The sequence below is a fragment of the Callorhinus ursinus genome, unplaced genomic scaffold, assembly GCF_003265705.2.
Source record: "Callorhinus ursinus isolate GAN/ISIS: 27379988/994484 unplaced genomic scaffold, GSC_fseal_2.0 scaffold1, whole genome shotgun sequence".
Classification (NCBI taxonomy): domain Eukaryota; kingdom Metazoa; phylum Chordata; class Mammalia; order Carnivora; family Otariidae; genus Callorhinus; species Callorhinus ursinus.
The window spans coordinates 96,125,582-96,147,997 of NW_027397063.1; the positions used below are offsets into that span (position 1 = coordinate 96,125,582).

At 44.6% G+C, this 22,416-nt stretch overlaps 2 protein-coding genes across 3 annotated transcripts in view; one reads left to right on the forward strand and one right to left on the reverse strand.

The window, feature by feature from the left end:
• Positions 1-3,435, reverse strand: part of RSRC1 (arginine and serine rich coiled-coil 1) — a 429,432-nt gene extending 425,997 nt beyond the window's left edge. The window contains exons 1-2 of the mRNA XM_073890364.1: positions 3,316-3,435; positions 2,762-2,993 (exon numbers count right to left, since the gene is read on the reverse strand). Of these exons, the coding sequence (XP_073746465.1) occupies positions 2,762-2,993; positions 3,316-3,435 (352 nt within the window). The remainder of the gene's footprint in view (positions 1-2,761; positions 2,994-3,315) is intronic.
• On the forward strand, positions 2,222-12,812 carry SHOX2 (SHOX homeobox 2). Of its 2 annotated transcripts, none has more exons than XM_025879837.2 (5): positions 2,222-3,035; positions 5,952-6,160; positions 8,566-8,623; positions 8,933-9,021; positions 10,551-12,812. In XM_025879837.2, the coding sequence occupies exons 1-5, from the start codon at positions 2,687-2,689 to the stop codon at positions 10,842-10,844; spliced, it is 999 nt and encodes a 332-aa protein (XP_025735622.1). In that variant the 5' UTR covers positions 2,222-2,686; the 3' UTR covers positions 10,845-12,812. The 2 variants fall into 2 exon arrangements, with proteins under 2 accessions (XP_025735622.1, XP_073754178.1); XM_073898077.1 differs by having other exon boundaries at positions 10,587-12,812.
• The last annotated feature ends 9,604 nt before the right edge of the window (positions 12,813-22,416 follow it).

Here is a 22,416-nt window from a genome sequence, read left to right on the forward strand (position 1 = left end):
TTCTAACTGTGGTTATGTTGGAGCTGTTTGTAAATACGTATTTAACACCTCAGTTTCAGAGCTCTTTGAGCACCACATCCATTTAGCTGACCCCGTTCCTGGTCATTCTGCTAAATAACCTGAAAAATGGATTTTCACAAAGGATTAAAGATTTATGGTTATTCCTCTCTGATAATATCAGAATTGAAGTGGTTACAAGTAGTAAACCAAGACTAAGTATAAAATCATGTTTCTAAATTCATATAACTTTGGAAAATGTGAGTATTTGAGTCTCTTTTGCAGTGTGATAAAACAGAAGCAAGCACTCATGTAATTCATTAATACCTAAAAGCTATTGCTACTGGAAACTTAAAGATTTTAATTATTTCTCCTAAATGCAGCAATAAATGTTTTAAGAAGAACAAAGGATAACTTCAGAATTCAAAAGAAAAAAAGGCAAAGTAATATTCTAAAAAGTATGATTTTCATTTTCCTTAAATTCACTAAATGTGAACATTTTCATCTGAAGAGTAGTAAAGTATGACAAAGATACATACAGCCTCTATTTGTATATATTCTAGAACCATTAATACATTGTTATAATTGTTTTCTCTTTTTACAAATGACTCAGGTTGCTTTGATGACAGTTCTCAAATTCTCTGTTAACTTTGTGTTCATGCCTTAACCGATGGGCAGAAGTATACCTATCAAAGTTCTGTAGTTGCTTTTATTTTTACTGAGAGTATCAGATCCAAGAAGATGAACAAGTTACCTTTAACATCAGAAGAAAACCTGCACTAATATTCATACTACTTGAAAATGTCCCCCAAACCACACTTGAAGAGATATATTTGTTTGTAGACTCAAGTAATTATAACTTTCCTATGTAAATATTCTTGTGTGAGATATATACATGGCCACACTGCTCACTGCAAGCTTTGTCCTACACAGTACAAATGACTCAGTAATATAGATGTTACTTCCATATAACAAACTATTTCGATGAAAATAGTCCAGGAATAAAATTTTAAATTGTGGCTTTGACAGAGAGAGAGAGAGGGAGAAACCTTTCTCCTGGTGACCCTCTTTTTGAATAGTCCATGATAAGTAAAATTAGATGGAGTGTAAACTTAACGTGACTTTTTTTCAAACTCAAAGAGGGAGGAAATAATTTGCTTTTCAAAATTAGGAAATCAACTAGAATGTTTCTGAGGGTACTAAAGAAGAACTCCTGTAGTTAATTGTGGGAGGGGTCCGGGTGCAGGGAGTTGTAAGGGAAAAGGGGTCAGGATCCTGAGACCTCAAAGAGGGAACGAAGTCAAACTGCCCTTGACCAGGCGCTAAGGAAACACTTTAAAATGGAATCTGTCAGGGAACAGCTGCTCGGGAAATATGTTAAATAGACTGGCCCGTACGAGTTGGGTTTGTCTGTAGAGGTGTCGGCTTGGGCTCCAGGGCGCGAGTAGTGGGGTGAATCACAAACTCCCCGGGGCGAGCTTAGTGAAGACCCAGACTCAGCTCAGGCTGCGAGCCGGGAAGCCTCCTTAAGGAGCCGCGCCGGGCTGGGAAGCCGTAAAGGACCCTGACTCTGGGCAGGTTTGTGAACCCAGGTTGCCGGGCTGTGTGGGTTGTAGGGTGGGAGGAGCGAGGATGTAGGATTGGGACACAGGGTCAGGATACGGAACTGGGGTGCCGGGCGCCTGACGCAGGTCAAGGAAGCCCGGCAGCAAGGCGGGGAGGAGCAGTTGCGCTGCACCCTGACGCGGTGCGAGGTTGTGGGGTGGGATGCGGAGTCGGGATACCGGACTGACTCCAGCCGCCGCGCACTTGTCAGTTTCCTCTTGGCCACGCCCCGGCGGAGTAGGTTCAGCTCCCCAGTGTTTAACTGAATTGTGACACCAACGCAAAATCCACGCCTAATTAAATTAATTAGGGATTCTCGTCAATCCTGGATTAATGGCCAGGAGCACAGGCGGCCGAGGCTATCTGAAAACCCGGACGGCCTGGGACCGGCCTCCTCTTCCCGCCCCCTCCCGTCCCCTTCTCTGCCCTCCCACTCCAGCTCCAGCCTGCCTGGACTCCAGCCTCAATCAATCTCAATCTCTCTCTCTCTCTCTCTCTCTCTCTCTCTCTCTCTCTCTCTCTCTTTTTTCTCCCTCTCCCTCTCTCCCTCTCTTCCTCCCTCCCAACCCCCACTCCCCCACCCCCAGGTAGTGGTGCGGGTGCTTCCCCAGGAAGGGGCTCCCTCCGAGTTGCGAAGGGGAGGTAATTTACTCAGAACAAGGGGCCGCCTTTGCGAAGTATAAATAGTGACTTCAAGCGCAGCGTTGCTATCAGATCTGAACTCTCCGCAGGAAGAATTGTCAAAGATCTTAACATTGAACAAGCGCGCTCCGGCAGGGAAGCATCAGTTCCCATTTCCCTCCGGCGGCCCCCGCCCCTTCCCTCTTCTTCTTCTTCCTCCTCCTCCTCCTCCTCCTCCTCCTCCTCTTCTTACTTCTTTTTCTCCTACTTCTCCTCCTCTTTCTTCTTTCTTCTCTTCTTTTTCTTCTTCTTCTTCTTCCTCCTCCTCCAGCTCCTCCCCCACCCCCTGCCCCATTGATGTGTTATTATTGGGGGGGCTGGAGCAGTAAAAAAAGAAGAAGGAAAAAAAGAGCGGGGCTCGGCTGGGAGAGGTTGAGCGCGGGGCTGACCGGCATCGGCGGCGATGGAAGAACTTACGGCGTTCGTCTCTAAGTCTTTTGACCAGAAAGTGAAGGAGAAGAAGGAGGCGATCACGTACCGAGAGGTGCTGGAGAGCGGGCCGCTGCGCGGGACCAAGGAGCCGACGGGCTGCGCCGAGCCGGGCCGCGACGACCGCAGCAGCCCGGCAGTCCGGGCGGCCGGCGGAGGCGGCGGCGGAGGAGGAGGCGGAGGCGGAGGCGGAGGAGGCGGAGGAGGTGCAGGAGGAGGAGGAGCAGGCGGAGGAGCTGGAGGAGGGCGCTCTCCCGTCCGGGAGCTGGACATGGGCGCCGCTGAGAGAAGCAGGGAGCCGGGCAGCCCGCGGCTCACCGAGGGTAACGGCCTAAACCCCCAGCCGCGATTCCCCTTCCCGCCTTCCTGACTCCTCTCAGGCGGGAGAGGACCCCGAGGCCCAGCGGGGAGAGGGGCGGGACGCGGAGAGGGCCCTTGGACTCCAGCTTTGGAAGCTGGAGTGATGATGGAGGGGGGTGGAAGTCCGGTGGTGTGCACGGCCGTGGGTGGGGTCCGAGTGTATGTGAAGACGGGGGGCGTGGGGTTTGAGCGCGTCTTTCTCAGATGCTCCCGCTATTCCCATTCCACTGTAGCGCATTTCACCAGCCGGAGGATGGGCCGGCAGCCCAGACGGCCAGCGGGAGGATCGGGAAGTTCGCTGGGCCCGGCTGCGGCGGGGGTGCTGACAGCAGCTGGGCCAGGCGGCGGGATTACGGTTCGCATCTAGCGCCTAGTTGGAGGGAGCCCCTTTCCTAGGCCTGAGAAAGAAAGAAAAAGAGAGGAAGGAGAGAGGAGAGAGAGAGAGATTTCACCCTCGGGTAGCCCCAGGGTTTCGGGCCGCGGCTGAGATCCACTCGAACTCGACGAAGATCCTGGCTTCTCGGATCTTGGAGGTCAAAACTTCTCATTCTCTTTGAGCTGTTAAGATTAAACAGGGCCAAGCAGGCTAGGCTGTTTCTCTCTGGAGACGCGTTAAGGCTCCTTTTTTTTTTTTTTTTTTGGTTGGTTTTTCGATATTTACACAATTACATTGCTGTTTCGAATCACTTAGTACTCTGGTTTTGTCGGAGGGGGGTGGTGAGGAATCCTTTGGTGCCAGCAAAGTGTTAGGAAATGGCTTTATCTAAATGGTGGAGCGTCCTGTACCAATTTAAAAGAGTTCAACAATAAAATTAATCTGGCACTTGGTGCCTGCAGTAACTGGTGTGCTGCCATATTTTTCCAATTAAGAAAATATGTGACATGCGTAGAATCACATATTTAAGCAAGCAATTAAGTTGTTTATAACACGGTCTGTTCCTGTTTAGGGCAATAAATGGAAATTTGGGGGCGAAATAGAGTCTATTAAGTCTATTAATCAAGTAGAAATGTGGACATCTTTCTCTTTGAAGCTCCAAAAGTTTGAGAGGCATCCACTGTGGATGACACGAAATAGACAAAGCCTTCTCAACCCTTTGGTAGAATCTGAAGGATGTGTTTTCATATTTAAATTTCATTACAATATCTGTGCAAATATTTTCTTATTAACTTGGCTCCGAATGTTTGCTATAATGTTATCTGCTTCCTCCCCGGCTGAAGGACAAATGTCCATAAAACGAACTCTGAGTACAAGAAATGCGGGCAACACTTAAGATCACCATAGCTAGAATGCTAGACTGGGCTGGGATCTAGAGGCTCTTCTTCCCCCAGACCAGGTAGCAGATCCTCCCAAATTTGGAAAATGATGGCACAACTGTCAGACCTCACTCCCGGGCGTGAGTCTGCAGCTCCAGGCCCTGGGTACACCAGCCCGCCGCATCGCGCGGTTAGGGTCTGAACCCGGGCAGACACAGTCCTGGGATTGTTGATTTCCAAGCTCAGGACAAGTATTAATTTCTCTGCAGGCCGGCTCTTCCGGAAATGATTTTTAACACCCATGCTGATCGGGATCCTGGGCTAGGAATAACTGCAAACAGCCTCTCGACTATCCAAACTCAGCTTTGACTCCTTAAAAACCCAAGGCTCCGACTCAGGCGCAGAGGATGAAGGTTCCAGAGGGCAGCTTATGTTGATATGGGCTCCCCTGATCACTGCCCCTTGGCATATATATATATATATATATATATTCACATATATATCCCTATCCCTCGGGTGACTCTGTATGCTCACATTCGCAGAGCTCCTGTTTTTAAAGGGAGGAGAAGGAAGGACAGTAAAGTAGCAACGGATGTGTGCAAATCCAAAGCCGAAAAAAAATGCATATTTTATTAAACAACCGAGCTGCTGGATGCATGAAAAGGCTTTGAGCAACCAATAGAAACCAAGGATCACGAATGTTCCGCTTGAACCTGTTGATCTCTGTGGGTTTAAGCATTTAGGGTCGAGTCCGCCTTTCCAATGAGGAGGAAGAAGGAGAGAACAGAGGCAGCGGTCTATTTCGCGCGCCTCGCGAAGCTAGTTTTCTACCTCTCGCCTTTTGGCCTGGCGTGAGCCGCAAGCCCTTCAGGCAGTCAACATGGCGTGGGCGCCTCTGCTCAGGCTTCCAGTGTCCGGCAGGGGGGATAGGGACTGCCTGGCCGCCCGTGGGCCTTCCGCAGGGTTAGGCTTGAGCCCTGGGTCAGCATCGAAAGCCCTGAGATGCGGATCCCGGTACCGCTCAGCACCCGGGTCTTGTTCAGCCGCTGCGACCCTTGGACCCAATTGTTCCCAAATTAGAGCAGCAAGTTTGAGAGAAACAGAGAGCCAGCGGTGCCGGAGCTGGCCTGAGAATGGCCCGGCTCTCTGGGAATAGCCGGTGAGAGGCCAGCGCATGGCCTCGACGCGCCCTTCTGCCCTGACCGGGTTCTGTGTCTGGCCGGGCGCGGTGCTTTTGATTCTGTGCGTGCGAGAGGGTGAGCGCGAGAGAGGTTGAGTGGAATGGTTTTGGGGTTGGCGGGGGAGGGCAGGGGACGGTGGAGTGGACAGTGAGGAGATGAGTTGAGGCTACAGTTGCGAAGGGGTGAGTGGGTGAATAGCCGGGGGCAGGCGGCCGCCCAGAGTTGATCTTTTCGCGTCTCCAGAATCCTCTTCCTCAGGACAGGGTGAGGGACTGGCCAGGAACTCCAGGAGGGGGCAGGATCCTCCATCCTTTTGGAGACAAATCTGGTAACAGGATTTGCTGTGTTGTTTTTGTCCGTGTGTGTGTGTGTGTGTGTGTGTGTGTGTGTTTCTGTGTGCGCACGTGGACATACCCGTGGCTCTATCTGTGGTGCCCCCTCCAGTGTCCCCAGAGCTGAAGGATCGCAAAGAGGATGCGAAAGGGATGGAGGACGAAGGCCAGACCAAAATCAAGCAGAGGCGAAGTCGGACCAATTTCACTCTGGAACAACTCAACGAACTGGAGAGGCTTTTTGATGAGACCCACTACCCGGACGCTTTCATGCGCGAGGAACTGAGCCAACGGCTGGGGCTGTCCGAAGCCCGAGTGCAGGTATCCAGCTGTGAGGAGGTCAAGGCAGGGCCCGGGGAGTGGAGGAGGGGCACTCGGGGGTTAGAGAGGCAGCTTGGGAGACACACACTGAGGGCACGGGTTCAAGAGTCTGGAGTGAGGTGAGAAGGGAAGGGATATCTTTACTAGAGGTCTTATTTTCCAAAGTAAATCTTAGTCCTGTAGCCTACCCCCACCCCATCCCAACATATGTTCCCAGCAGAAGAAAGCTGTGCTGGGCTTGCTCCCAGAGTTTCTATAAACCACACACCCCCCCTCGCCTTACGATGCCTTTAATGTGGTTTAATCCTAATGGGCCTACTTTTATAAGCCTTAAAAAAAATCCCACAGAAAACGTTTTATCTTCTGGATGCCTTAAAAGTTACAACGAATATTTTGTTCGCCTGAGTTGGTTTTCCTTGAGGGCCTGCTCGGGGTCTAGGGTTGCCAAGCGGATATGCCAATTAGGTTTATAGATGTACAGACTATAAAGAAAATTAGCAACTGTTAAGTGTGGAAATTTACAGTTTGCCGTTAGCAGTCGATCTCAAACTGTGTGTAAAACAGTAGAGAAATAAATGCATTTTGGTCACTCTTTGTTCCCTCACTTAACCAAGACAGCAAACCTGAACCTACAGAAACTTGATTTTAAAACAACTCACTATCTTAATATTGGCATTCCCACAGTCCAACACCCAACAAGTGCCTTACATGATGAAGTTAGGATTGGAGCAGGTTTTTTGTTTTTTTATTTTTTGTCTTCTTACTGGTTGTGGGGGTGAAAGTAATGGCAATAGGCTTTGGGGGCATTCAAGGTAGAAAATCATATATATATATATGCATAGATATCCTTCTACTTTTATGGAGAAAACATTTAAATGTTTCAGATTGTATTTCCGCTCAAATAATAAAATAGGAGAAAATGATGGTCATTATTTGTTTGAACACATGGAGCAGTTTTAGGCCTGAACATCTGCAGCTGTTACAAAGTATCACTGTAACAGATACTCCCGGGGTCTCTGGGCGGAGAGACCACCATCTGCAGCAAACTATGCAATTCTTATGGGGCTTCTCCGCATCTTGTAATAGGATCAGGACAAAAACAGAGCAGTCACGTTGAAGCGGAAAAGTAATAATAGGCTGCCTTGGTCATCACAGCCGTCAATAGAAGGCTCTGCTCTTCCTTTTTAAGCCTTTGCTGCTTTGCTGTGTGTACTGAAGTCTCTAGAGACTCAGCAACCCCTTAAAGACACGATGATAATTATTACAGTTATGAGCATTAGTATCTCAGTTCCAACTCTTCCGGGGGAAAAAAGAGGCAAGAAGCCTCAGGCCATGTGAGTTATACAAAGGATGCCACCCTGGCATGAAATCTCCCCTTCTATTACACTAAATGGCAGGGGAATTTTTGAAGATTTACATTGACTATGACACTTGCTTTCAAAAACAAGAAAAAGCTCTGAAGCAATATTTTTCTTTTATAGTTTTTTTCAAGCCTTAATTTGTGAATCAGTCAATATGCTGTATTATTGGAACATAATGCTGTATGATTGGAGTGTAAAAGCAAGCTTTGTATGAATTTTTAAAAATCTGTCATACTGCCTCTAAAAGTTGGCAAGTTTATTTAAGAAGGTAATATCTGGGAGAAGACAGTTTCCAGGAGTTACTTGATTCATACCTTCCTACCTTCCCCTTTACACAAACTATTGTTGTTGTTTTTTTCTCATAAGAAATGAACTTTATTACTGGTCTTTATTTTTTTCATACCTTTCTTTAAATTTTAGGGTTATTTTCTACTACCCTTATGTAAGCAGTGGATTTTTTTCTATAGAAGCAAATTAGATTATCATGATAATGGCACAATTATTCTGCTACTGTGTTACACTCTGCTGCACAGAGGAACAGAGAAATCCTAAACTTCTTTGTAGTGAGGCTTTTATGGCACTAATTACCTCTTCCCCCACTCTTATCTCCCCCCGCCAAAAAAAAACAGAGTCACTATTTGCTTTGGTGTTTGGTTTTTCTTGAAGATGAAGCTAATTAATATTACAGGCTATTAATGAGCCCATTCTTCTCAGGTCTTACTGGGCAAACATCTAAACCCATTATCACTTTAGTATCAGGTATCGTGGAGACTTTTAGGCCTTGGGGACTCTATAATGTAGAAAGATGAAACCAGGACTAATAGTAATTTATCAAGAAACAATTTATCTTGCAAAAGTCTATGAAATCTACTTTTGTCATTCATTTACATTATTTGACTTTGGAAATTGAGAGTGTTTTTATAATTCAAATATTGCTTGCTATATCTCTCAATCCTTGCCTAAAACACTACGTTTTTTCATTGTACTTTGGTAATTAAAGGAGTTCATAACATCTAGGTTTTATTTTATTTTTCCAATTTGTAGGTTTGGTTTCAAAATCGAAGAGCAAAATGTAGAAAACAAGAAAATCAACTCCATAAAGGTATGCTTCTCAAAGGACATCTGATATTCTAAGTAAAAAGAGAACTGGGTAATATTGTTATACAAAGTCAGAAAGAAACTCTGAAAGATTATCATGGTCTCTATTTAAAAATCTGCTCTGAAGGCAGTTAATGAGAGTCCTAAAGTTTGGGAGTACATTACATTTATTTTAATTATGGCAGCTATTTAGGAAGATAACAGTCCAATTCCAAAGGAATTTGTTCTGTCTTGGTATCATTTGGAACCCTGGAAAACAGTGCTGGAAATATTAACCTCACATTATTGTGTTTTGTTCCCCATTTTCTTACAGGTGTTCTCATAGGGGCTGCCAGCCAGTTTGAAGCTTGTAGAGTTGCGCCCTATGTCAACGTAGGTGCTTTAAGGATGCCATTTCAGCAGGCAAGTATAGCCCAGTTTTATCTTGTTTTTAACTGTAAAAAGACCTGGATTTTGCTTGAATTGTTGAATATACCCTCTCTCTGGGTCCCATGTTGGTGTCCATGTGGTTGAAGAATAATTTTGAGATGATATAGTGAATCTACTCCCCTTTAAAAACCTATAAAATGTCAAAGGCCTACATGCCTAGTCCTTTCTTTCCTCATGGGAAACCTGCAGAAGCCTGAGGCCAGCAACTGGTCCTTTAAAAATGCACTAAAGATTGCACTTGGGGAGAGGAAGGAAAAGCCTTTTGATTAAGATTTTGTCAGATCCATTACAGAGGTTAGTCCTAAGGTGTTTTCTAAGGCAACTTTCTAAATATTTTTCTAGGTATTTCCTACCTCTTAGTCACATTAAATGTCTCTGGCAAAAGAAAAGTAAATAAATAAAAGTACTTCCAACTCATACTTGATTTTTTAAACCTGTCTCTGCAAACAAAGCTTCATCTCTAGTAGAGAGGGAAGCCTTGGTCTTCCCAGGGATGCCGTGCCTCTGCAATCCCTTTCTTAGGCATAAAGAAACCTTTAAGACTACATTTTAAAAGGACAGCCTGCAGCAATGATTTAATCCTGGGAAATCCCAGTGCTCTGAACACTCCTGCTCTCCAAGCCTAAGGGCTCAATCCTTACCCAACCAGTGCCTGACCTTCCTCCTCCTCAGCTGGGACCCCTGCTTGGTAGGGCTGTGAAGTCAAGAATTAGCTCTCAGTTGGCAGCACCCTGGACTGAGGAGACACACGGGTGTACCCATGTATTGACGGTTACTGTTAGGGAGATCTTAGCTCTCTTGGCACCACAGGACTCTAGCTAGCATCCCAATGCTAGGCTTTTGAAGCAAGAGAGAATGATTGGAGAGAGAGTGGGATCTAAAAAGGAGACCCTTACTACTCAGAAAGTGATCTGCAGGCCTGCAGCACCAGCACCACCTGGGAGATTTTTAGAAATGCAGAATCTCAGGTCCCAATGCAGACCTTCTGAATCAGAATCTGCATTTTTGAGAAGATCTGCTTTATAACAAGGGTAATTGTTATAGCAGTAAAGGTTAGAAGTACTAACAATTGTGCCAATTGTGATGAAGATGCAATAATTTCCCCAAGTGACAGGGAAAAGTTTTATAGTTTGCTTGTTAGTACTTCAGTGCTTTAATGGGTAAGAGGTGTATGATGACATCAAGAGAGCCTTTCCAAATTATTTTGTAATTTTGAGGAGGGCGATGTTTTAACACAATAGCAATGTTGCCCTCTGATGGGCCCAGCTCCCGCGGGGGGCGGCCACATTCCTGCAGACAGGAGTCCCCTAGGGCCAAGGGAGATAAGGCGTGCTGAAGAGTTGCAGAGACTCTGGCGCACCGGCGTATCCCGGTGGCGCCCCAGATTCAGTAACAGACTGAGAAGGTCAGCCAAACTCCCCTCTCCTGTCCCCAGCCCCAGCCTTCCCCCTCGCCAAGCTGGACGCCGTTAATGCTCTGTTTCTATTCTGTTGTCACCCTAGGATAGTCATTGCAACGTGACGCCCTTGTCCTTTCAGGTTCAGGCGCAGCTGCAGCTGGACAGCGCCGTGGCGCACGCGCACCACCACCTGCACCCGCACCTGGCCGCGCACGCGCCCTATATGATGTTCCCGGCGCCGCCCTTCGGACTGCCGCTAGCCACGCTCGCCGCGGACTCAGCCTCCGCCGCCTCAGTGGTGGCTGCCGCCGCCGCAGCCAAGACCACCAGCAAGAACTCCAGCATCGCCGATCTCAGACTGAAAGCCAAAAAGCACGCTGCCGCCCTGGGTCTGTGACGCCAACGCCAGCACCAACGTCGCGCCTCCAGCGCGGCACGCACCCTGCAAATCCTCCGTGCCCCGCTGCTTTTCCGTTTAACCCCTCCGGACCTCCGGAACCGACCCTCTTTCCACCCCGCTGATCGGCCTTTGCCGCCTTCCACATCCCGGACTCGGAGGACGAGACTTCGCGCGGGACCTTGGATCCCACTAGGCGCACCAGCTCTGTGGCTCCTGACCATTCATCTACCCAAGGCGTAGAATTCGGCTTCATAGGGGCAAGTTTTCGGGAAGTCTGGAGAGAGACTGAACAAGGGAGCGCTGGGACAGCGGAGTGTGGCTCACGGCAAAGCTGCAACGATGGACTCTCTTGCGTAGAAATAAAAATCCTGTTAATAAAAAATGAGCAAAAAAATAAAAATAAAAAGTAGAAAAGACAAACCAGAAAGAAAAAAGAGAAAGGGAACTTACTGCTATTTGGCAGAAGTTGAAACCGGAGAAAGAACCAAGGAACAAAAACAAATTTTAAAAAAATTAAAGTATTTTATACATTTAAAAATATGGAAAAATAACCCGGACGAATCTCGAGAGAACTGGGGAGGGGGGAGTATCAACTTAAAGTGTATGTTTTTTTTAATGGGCTAAAAAAGGCAAAACAGAAGGAAGAGGTATACTTATTTAAAGAATTAAGATTTAAAAAGTGCGCAGCTGGGAAGTTCACAGGTTTTGAAACTGACCTTTTTCTGCGAAGTTCACTTTAATACAAGAAATTTGATAAGAGAGGCGGGCCTCCTTTTACGTTGAATCAGATGCTTTGAGTTAAAAACCACCACGTATGGAAGAGTAAGAAGAGGGAAGACAGTATAAAAACGAGGAGAGGGAAAAAATGATATTAATACAAAAAATGTTATCACAGACAATGATTTCTCTGAGAAATTATTATGGCAGCACTGTCCAGACTGCTGACAGTAAATTCCGGTTTTGCATGTTACTTGTATTCCATTGACGGTGTCTCCCTGCTCCCTGCTTTACTCACATGCACTTACTCCATTTTCATCTTCAGTATGAAAAACAATACCAAAAGCATCTGGAAATTGATGTATATGAAATCTATAATTTTTGCCCCGTCTTTGATCCTGTCGGACAAAAGAAAAAGGTCGGAAGGGAAAAAGTTTACACTCTGTCCCAAGAAGACGGAGGCAGGCAGAAAATGTGGGGAAAGGAAAAAGAAAAGACCAAATGAAATAATAAAGGTACAGCGCCTCACACGGCTCCTGGCACATAGTAGGCGCTCAATCAGTGATAGTCCCCTCTCCTTCCTCCTTTCTTGTATTCCCTCCTGCTGATTTCCTGATGTCCTATTTGGGAACCTTGCTTTATTTCCCCCTCTCTATCCTGTCACACTCACCTTAAATAATACCCAACTAGATACAGGCAGTAGGTTTGTGTAAAATATGTTGATACACACGAACAAAGTTTATTTTGGCTATAATGTGTGAACTGATGGTTGACTTTCAACATTTGCATTTTATCTCACAAAGGTGTATATTCAAGTAATTTTTTTGTTTCAATTCATGTAACTATTTAAACTGGGGTACCCTGGACTAAGCAATCTGTATCCCAATCACTAGAAAGCCTCCTTAGTTTTTTTTTTTCTAATTTACAAGAAAGAGGAAAAGCTCTTTTAACTGAACTTTGGTATGCGGTTGAGCTTTGTAACTATTTGTTCTCCATGAAAACAAAGTTATTTATATTTGCCATATTTTTTTCTAGGGTATTAAGTTATTTTAAACAGAAGAAGATGCTGTTATTTCATGATGTGTTGTTGGTACAAAATGTTTCGATTTCACCTCTGTTAAACCTTTTAAATAAGTGCCAAGTTATTGAAGACACTTTGCGATCAATTGAATGAAAATAGTATTGTTTCATTTGATGGGATTCGCGTCATCTTTGTTCCTGTTACTATTAAACTATCCGGGATAGTCATTCCTTCTTCCTTTTTGTTTAATGTGTATCTCTCTCTCTCGACTACATCAACTTAGAAAAGCTCTTGCCTCTGCTTCTACCTGCAGCTATTAAGGGGCCGTGAGAATGGTGGCTCTGTGGCTCTAGATACCGCTGAGCGCAACCCCCACCCCCTTTTCATCCACCCAGCATAGAAACCGGATTGATTTTACACCAAATCAATAAAGGAACAGATAATATGTAAAATAAGATAAAATAGACTCCCTAAGACAAACTCTCATTCTTCATTTTGATGCACTTCCACCCGTGAAGTTTTTCGGGGAGCAGTTTGGGGAGAAAGAAGCGGGATCACACGGTGCGAAATCTACCTGGATTAATTGTGGCATAATGGACACTCGATCCCTGGTCGACGACCCTCCCCAAGCAAGCAGTGAATGTTCGGGAGTGGGTAAAAGCCGCGGAGGGGAATTGGGGCTCTGGGAAGGGCGGATTCCCCACCTCCACACTCCAATTTAGCGCTTTGGCCCAAGCAGATTTTTCGTTGGTTAAATCTAGGAAAAGGTAGAAGCAAGGGCCCTATTTAGGAAAAGCCGGGTCCTAGCCGTCCTTAGAATACCGGGGATACCATCCCTCCCTCCCGCCTCTCCCTGCCCCTTTCTCCCGGAAGAAATCTCACTAGTAAAACCCGAAAGCGCTGCCTGTTGAGGGGTGGGTAGAGACTCTGAAGACGCGGCCCCGGCCAGGCCAGGGACAGGACCTTCTTTTTCCGCGCGGGTTCTGGGGATGGGGGCATCCTCCGAGATAATCAAGGGTGTCCTGAGTGCCCCTTGGGGCCCTCTTTGGGCCGGAGGACGCATACCCTCCTCACCCCTTCGACAAAGCCCCGCGTCTTCCAGTAGTGCTCCCGTCGTCCCCACCCGGCCTTCTCCGGGGTTGAGCTCTCACACTCAAAGCTGTTCGTCTGAGTAGACGTGGGTTATATCTTTATATTTATCTTTTTAGCTTTCAAAGACCACTGAACAGGACTTGGGCCGTATTCAGCGCCCAGGCCTTGCAAGTCTCCTAGTTGACAAGTTGACAGGTCTCTTAGCTGTCCTTAGTTTTCCTAATAAACATCTGCCTAGGGGCGGGGTGCACCTTGAATCGGCAGCGCCGAGCCGCCCGCCTTGGCGGGGTGGCCTCCGGCGAGCTCCCGTCGGCGCCGGGCCCAAGGGTCCGAACACGCAGGCTCCCAGCCGCAACCCTGCTGGAGCCCCCCATGCGGTTTCGGACATTTCTACGGGCACCCCAAGGGAAGTCGGAGGTCACGGGAGAACTTGGGGCCCGTGGAGTTAGATGTTCCGTCCCGGGTCCAGCCTACATCCGACGCGAAACCCAGCCTGTCCCCGCAGCTTAGCTCGGGGGAAGCTTGAGGTCAAAGGAAGCAGGTACGTCTGGGCCCCGGCAGGCGAGGCCCGGGTCACCAGGACTGGGGCGCGGCAGCACGGCCTAGGTCGGCCTGGAACGTTCCCGGCAGCAGGAGCCGGGTGGGCTGGGCGCCGCAACCGCGGGGCCGGGGCCCCGGCGGGAGCGGGGAAGGCCCGGGAGCCCGCGGAAGTGGCCAGGCCAGGCGAGAAAGGCCAGTTTCTTGGCCCGGTCGGCGGTACTTGAGCTGGGCGCGGCCTGTGGGACCCAGCGTCTGGGGTGTCCGCTCTCCCGAGACTCAGCGAGGGCCGAGGCCGCCTCTCCTGGCGGGTGGGGCTGCGTCCCTCGGGCCCGGCCTCCCACGCACGCTCCCCCTGGGCCGTCCCCCGCGCCACCGCCCAAACTCGCCCGCAGGCGCCTGGGTGTGTGAGGGAGAGATTCCAAACCCAGGGTTTCCACAGTCGCTCTGAGAAAGGGTCCGAAGAATCTTCACTTTAAATTCAAATAAGGCCCAACATGCACGTCGTTTTGGTAGAAACTCAATAATCGTAATAAACAATTAATAGAGATTTCGCCACTCCCTCCCCCCCCACCGCCCCCATCTTTCAAGGTGTGCAAAACCTTCCCGAGCTACAAAATCCCTGACAGGGGAAAACCGAGTTAAAAGAGATTATCCAAGACATTAGTATTAAGGACCTTATGATACAGAAGGGCCCGGTAAGATCTGAGGCCTTTGCTCGAAGCTGAATTGATAAATATCTATTTTGAGTTTTTCCCCACACTTACAAACTTTGTAGATCCTCAGATGGTAATACTTTAATATAACGCAGTGCTCAAATTTCGGAACTATTTTGATTTCTGAAAAATGTCTTTTTGGCTTCAGTGACATGGATCCTGTTATTTTTTCACAAATCAGTTTACATCATAAATTGCAAACATTTGCAATAAGATCTCAAGATTGTTTATTCATTGTAACCTCAAGCACTTGACTATGTTAAACACCAGTACAGAAACTCTGTGAAATCAGTTTAATGTGTGTGAGGGAATTAAAGGATCACTCCTTTTCGTCACATAAACAAAGCATTTAAGATTGTTTTCATTGTCAGTCTCCCAATTTTTAAACAGTCTTACAAGTGACTATTAATTTTAGAGTCATTCGGTGTGAAAATATTACTAAAGTTATATCCTGCTTTAATTAAATGTTTCTGGGCAGAAGAAAATGGTATTCTACATTGGGAAGTGGGTGATTGTTTTTAATGTTGCATTATTTTAAATTATTTTAGTTCAAATGTAAATAAAGTGTGCTAAATTTCAATGGGGAAAAAATCTGAAATGATTTCTTAAAGTGCCATTAGAACAGTTAATCAGAGTGCATTAAAGGAACATCACAACCCAGAAATAATAAATATGTCATTGTAATGAGAGTGTTAACTTATGGATAATTTATTCAAGGTAGTTTCTACATTTCAGATGGAATCTCTTATTATGACCTGCCTGAGTACTCTGATGCTTGTTCTTCAAAATCTAATTTATATAGGCTCAGATATACATAATTCATAACTCCTGTTGATATATGTATATACACCCCGAATTTTAAACCTTTACAATATGTTTGCATGTTTACTAGCATGTTTTCAAGCTGACTGAAATAAAAACATAAAAAGTGTTAAACATCATACTGAAAGCAAGTGCTTGTCCTATGTGTGGAGAAAAAGTAGTGGAAAATTAAAAAGGATTAGATAATTTTCAAACTCAGATATAGAGTGAACACTGAAATATTTCAAACAGGGAACATTCCTGTATAAGAAATATGGAAATCTCCAAGAAATTCTTACAGATGTGAGCTTGTAACACTTCTGATGCCGAGGCAATCCTTTCATGTCTCTAATTCATAGAACAAAAAATCCTCAAGTCTTGGGGTATTTTGTTTTGGGTATTTTATGTGTCAGTGAAGGTAACCATCGCATATGCTTTCAGTACAGGAAAATTTAGTATAGTACTTACATGTAGTTCTAGTGGCATGAAGGAAGGTTTTAGAATATAATCAAATAAATCACATAAAGAGGAGTAAACACACATTTCCCCACCTTGTTGAACAACCACTCACATGTCCTGAGCAAGGATCTTTGTAGATTCTTATTCAGGCAGAATAAGTTATAGGCACAGACTCTGGAGCCAGACTTTCTGGATTCAAACCTCACTGTTGCCACTTACCAGTTTTGTGAGTTTGGATGGATTAATCTCTCTGTGCCTCAGTTTCCTCATCTGTGAAATGGGGATAAAACAGCATCTATTTCATGGGGGGGGTGTTAGGATTAGATGAGTTAGTATATGGGAAGCCCTATGAACAGTGCCTTGCACATGTATATGTAAGCAATATATGATATTTATCTTAATAAAAAGATCAATAGGCATTAATTCTTGTAATAAAATCTTAGAGGAAGAAAAAAAAAGCAGTGCAATGCAAGGAATGAATACTTTTCTGTCATGGGCCAGAGGAAAACATTATCTATTAGTTTGTGATTCTAGCTAATTGCTTAGCCTCTGCCAGCCTCATGTGGAAGCTGTGGCAACTGTCACAATGTAGTTAGGGGTCTTACCCATAAGAGCAATTTATAGGTTGCGTGGTGCTATATACATGACAGATAGTATTGTTACTCTGCCATGTACAGCTAATAAGGTGAAATATCAAGCATGACACTGGCCCTCAAGGGGCTTACCATCTGGGGGGGGACAGTTCATAACTACATATGATAGTGCTAGGAAACATGTGTTAAATGCACTTGCTTAAAGGCATTCAGACACATTATGTGCATCTGAATGGCCGTACGACACATGTGGGGCCTGTTGTCCTGTTTTTGGAAATGGAATCTTTTTTTGGAAATGAGTAGCCTTTTAAAGGAATGGTGGGGCGACACCCAGAGGTTAAGAAACACACTTTGTTAGCATTAAATGCATACCATATGTTGCCATGGTTTGTGTTCCATAGGACCATCTGCATTTTCTTAGGCTGTCCATGTTTGCAGAGCATTAGCAATAAAATGCCAAAGACTCAAAGGCAGCTGACCAACCATCAAACACATGCAATACAAAGGAAGGAATATTTAATTATTATTATAAGGACCTGTTAAATGAACAGTTGAGTCCTAGTTACAGATTAAATGAAGAGCGACTTCTTTCCAATACCTAAATTTAGATATATCACTTACACTTGCCTCATGTATATGTTATATAATATCTAGTAAGAGCTCAGAGCACTTTTTTACACATCTTCATTTGGAAGTCAGTGTGATGTCATTGGTATATGACTAATCTTTAGAGGAAGATTTTCCTGAGTTCAAATCTCAACTTTATCACGAATTAATTAGATGTGAAGTTTCAGGAATTTTCTTAGCTCCCTAGAGCCCATGTCCTCTTCGTGTCCTGTACCACACATCCTGCAGGTTGTTGTAAGGATCAAATTAAATAAGATGGGTAATGTGCCTGGCATATGTAGGTTTTCTACTAATGTACTTCTCTTCTATACTTCTATTGCTTTTCTTTCAAATTATCATCACATAGAGAGGATTTTGAATTTACCCGTCTGTGCTTAGAAACAGTTTGGTAAACTATTGGAGGTGGTGTGCATATTTATTTCAGTTCCTCATTATGGATGGATATTGAGCATGTGCGGATATGTTGTGTGGCCTGGAGTTTGGGATAAAACTTTCCTCAAATCTTGCAGAACTTTCTTTAGATAGAATTTTTGAAGGACTATAACTTTAGATCTGCCCTTTGTATAGAGTAGAGAAGGTTCTTTCTCCCTGTTAACTCAAGGGCATTCCTGATACAAAGATTATCCAGATTCTCTGACCTTCAGTCCTCTGTAGTCCGGAATGTCAGCATACAAATCGAGACCTGGCATTAACTCTCTAGTCACCTTGATATTAGATTGATTGTCCTTCCGTTTGCTTATTTATTGAGTACATTTTTTATGCTTCCGTGCTAAGGAAGAAGAAAATAAACTACCCTTAAAAATGATTTCAAAAGTCAATCAAGCTATCCAAATTTTCAGTACTCATGCTACATTGTGTTTTGTATTACATTTATTGGCATTAGTGGTTTAAAATGTAATTACCTGTCTTGTGGGCAATATATTTATTTACTGAAATTCTCACTTGTCAGCAGTTGTGTTTCTTTTGAGGCTTACATAGTTTCCCTTAAAACTTAGCCTTGCCCAGTGCTCGTTTAAAAGGGTCCAGGACCCTCTCTGGGGGAGTTTTAGGTCTAGACCCCCTTCCAAAACTTTTTAGACAGGTGAAATTAGGTGGAACTAGTCATCAAAGGAAGACTTAGAAAGAGAGACTGCTCCTAGTCCTCCATTGCCTTGGGAGTAGATAGACTTGGAAGTGTGATTGACAGAATAAAGGCCCCCCCCAAAATATCTGCATTTGAATCCCTGTGATATATAAAGAGGTTATATGGCAAAGGGAAGTTAAGGTTGCAGTGGAATTAAGGTTGCTAATCAGCTGACTTTAAAATAGGGAGATTATCCTGGACTCTTCAAGTGGGCCCATTATTATTAAAAGGGTTTTTAGAAGAAGTGAAAGTGAGAGGCCAAAGCAGAGACTTCGAGAGAGATAGGACTAAGGAAGAATTGGTGAGAGATGCAACACTGCTGTTTTTGAAGATGGAGGAGTCAAGGAATGCTGGGGGCCTCCAGAAGCTGGGAAAGGCAAAGACAGGAATTTGCCACACAGCAAATGCCACCCTGCCAACACCTTGATTTTAGCCCAGTGAAATCTGTGTTGGGCTTCTAACCTATAGAACTGTAAGATAATTAATTTGTGTTGTTTTAAGGCACTAAGTTTGTGGAAACGTATTACTGCAGCTATAGGCAATAAATATAGGAGATTTCTGAGCTATTTGTATGTATAAGAGCCTCTGGTCAATTTTTAATGCCAGCGGGCCTTCTGAGCCTGTTCAGTAGCATGAGTCCCCCAAAACTCAGGGCTGGGATGCTTTGCCATACCCTAGAGTATGCTCTCACTCAGGCATAGAGATCTTCATATGCCATTCAGCAGAGTGCCCCACAGATCTTATTATTATAAAATGGAGCCTACAGAGGCAGTCTGCAAAATTATGTGTATTCCTGTATGAAAAGTTAGTCAGCAGTGAAAATCTTTGTCTTGCTTTATTCTCCTTTGTCATCTTCTTGTTATTATTTACTTTTTTTTTCTAGTATTCAATGTAGAGAAAAGGATGATTAGTTTCAAGCTCTGAAGTTGTTTGCTAATGTTCTAAAAGGGAACAGCCTGAGCAATTTGAGCTTGTCTGTCAAGTTGGTCAAGGTGGAGAGTAATGTGGTCTGGGGTTCCCAGAGCCCATTGGACCTTTGACCTTTTCTGTTGAGACTATTGATCTAGGTTAATAGTCAGCACCCGTCATGCTGTTGGAGGAGTTGTGTGCCTGTGTGTGTGATTTCTCATTGAGTACAAATGAGGCTCTGACTAACTCGGAGGGTAATTGGTCCTTTTTGTACTTTTCCAAGATCAGGGTGGAGAATTAGAATAGATGGGTCCTGACAGGCAGGGGAAGATTCATTTCTGGAATGTTTGCAGTTGTATCAGTGACAAAGCAGTGGCTCTGGGCATAGCTCTGATTCTACCTTTCATGCCATGATCTATCCTCACCAGAGAGCTGTCCATGGAATCAAGTGGGGTTAGAAATTGCTGGATAACATGATAACTTCTGAGGTTAGTGGAGCAAGGAGGTGGGTTTGGCCTTGTTCCACTTACTCTACCCCCTGCCCTCCCCCCCACCTTCATATTTTTCATCCCATCTATTTGGGTACCAAATGAGCTACACAGCATGTCAGTGGGCTGAACAAACAAAGAAGCTTGGTTACACTCTTTGACTGACTGAAATGTAGGCTATAGAATGGGGAGAAAATTCTACTAAATAGTGCCAATTTCCATGACTATCTCCTCACTAGCTCTTCACTACTTGGGGGGAGAAATTTTCTTTTTCTACTCACTCTATGAAAAGCATTCATGTTTTTGTCTTGAGCAACCTCCCACCTCTTCCAGCTCATCCTTCTATCCTCCTTCGCTCTTCCAAATTTCTCATTCTAGAAGTCTAGTTGTACCTAACTCATTTATTCATTTACTGATTAGATACTTATTAAAAACCTACTATATGCCTTGGACTCTTCCCGCCCACCCTTTCTATGTTAACTTGTCAGACTATCTCCTTTTTTGATTTCCCCTTGGAGTCTGACTGTTGAAGGCAGTGGTAGTTGAAAGGGAGGGAAGGGTATGGTTGACATGGGGTGGGGATGGGATGCAGGGCAAGTGGTAAGTGCTAGAAAGACTAAAGAAAAAGAGATGAGTAGGTTGGCTAAACTTAGGAGACCTTTACTCACCAAACCCTGTGATATCCATATATCATATGCTTCAACAGCTGTTTTAGTGAAGAATAATCCTTGGAATGATTTGGGATGCTATATATATATATATATACATTCTTAAACATTCTTTGAAATCTTAAGGAGAGAAGTCCAGTTACAGTTGAAGTTCAAAGTATTCAATAAACATTTGAGGATTGAGTGTAGGCCTGGCACTGATAGTTAATGAGAGATAGAGAGGAAGATACAAATGGTCAGAGGAGTTAGGGCATCTTGGTAATATCTGTAAAGCTGGGAGGAGAGGTATGCTTTTGCATGGGGAAGTGGGCAGTGCCCAGTGTGGAGGCACATCCTCCTGGGGTGTGCATTCAGGAAATGCACAGACTGAGACTTAAATTTCCTTCTTAAAAAGATGAATAATATTTGGCACTACTCCAATTTTCTTTCCTAAATTGTATCTTTGTACTAATAATTATATAATATGGAATTAGAACAAATGTTTACCTTCTTTAATATAGTCACAACTTTTTTTTCCCTTTTCTTCTTTTCCTCTTTCTGATTTTGTTTTCTTTTGTGGTCTGTGTCGGTCATTTACTGAGGCCCTTGTAATATATCCAAATCTAAACATTTTGTTTCCCTTTACCTCCTCTGAATTGATACATCTTTATATGTGTGGCTACAGATTGCATGCCTTTACCTTCCTATATTTGTTTGTTCTTGTATCTGTTAAGATTCACTCATATTGTTGCAGGTCACTGTAATTCATTTGACTGCTGTGTAATATTCTACTGAGTTCACATACCAGTGTATGCATTTGCTCTCACACTGATGGACATTTGGGTTATTTCTGGATTTATATAGAATGCACTTGAAGTCACGAGCCTGGATGTTATCACCAAAAAACTGAGTAAAGGGAAGAGAATCAGAGATTGAGGCCTGGAGTGCTCCATTATGAAGAGGCTGGGGAGAAGAGTAGAAACCAGCAAATGGAGACTAAGTATGACCTCCTAACAAGGTAGGAAGAAAAGAGCCCAGTGTCTTGGGAGCCCAGTGCAAAAAGTGCATCGAGGGAGAGGGAGTGAGGACTGAGCCATTGTACAGGTCATTGGTGACCATTGTACAGGTCATTGGTGACCTTGATAAGGCAGTTTGAGTGAAGTGGTGGAGGCCAAGGCCCTTAGAGTGGAATGCAAAAACCCTCTAACTGTCCTCTGAGATTCTTGTTTGTCCTTCCTCAAATCCATTTTTCATCTCATGGCCCCTAATTATTTTCCTAAAATCAAGATCAGATCATGTGATTCCCTAACTTATTTTTGGGGAGAATACCTAGAAAATGAAGTTCTGACTCTTCAGTATGACATTTAATCTGACCTTCTACTATTTTTTCTGCGTCTTCTCCTGACACTGCGCCACCACTTACCCTCTGCTCTCATTGGAGCATCCACTGGCTCCTGAATATTATACTGGTGTGGAATTTAGGCTTCTGCTAGAATGCCCCTCTAGATCCCCTTTGCACTATGATAGAATTTTGAGCATATAGCTACCAAAGCTTCATTACACTGTAGTGTAATTATTTCTGTGATTGCCTCCTCCAACTAGAATGTGAGCACCTTGAGGGCATGAATTGTTACTTTTTGTAGCCTCTCCAGAGTCATAGAGTAGAGACAGACATAGAACAGATTTTCAGGAAGTGTTGGTAGAATGAATAAGCCTGTGAAAAAAATGTATCTATAGTGTATTCTTTCAGATAATTTTACTGGAGACAAATCTTAGTTCTCTGAGGGTGGTTTTAATCTTTAGAACTAGCCAAAGACTGTTTGGCATTAAGTCTGATGA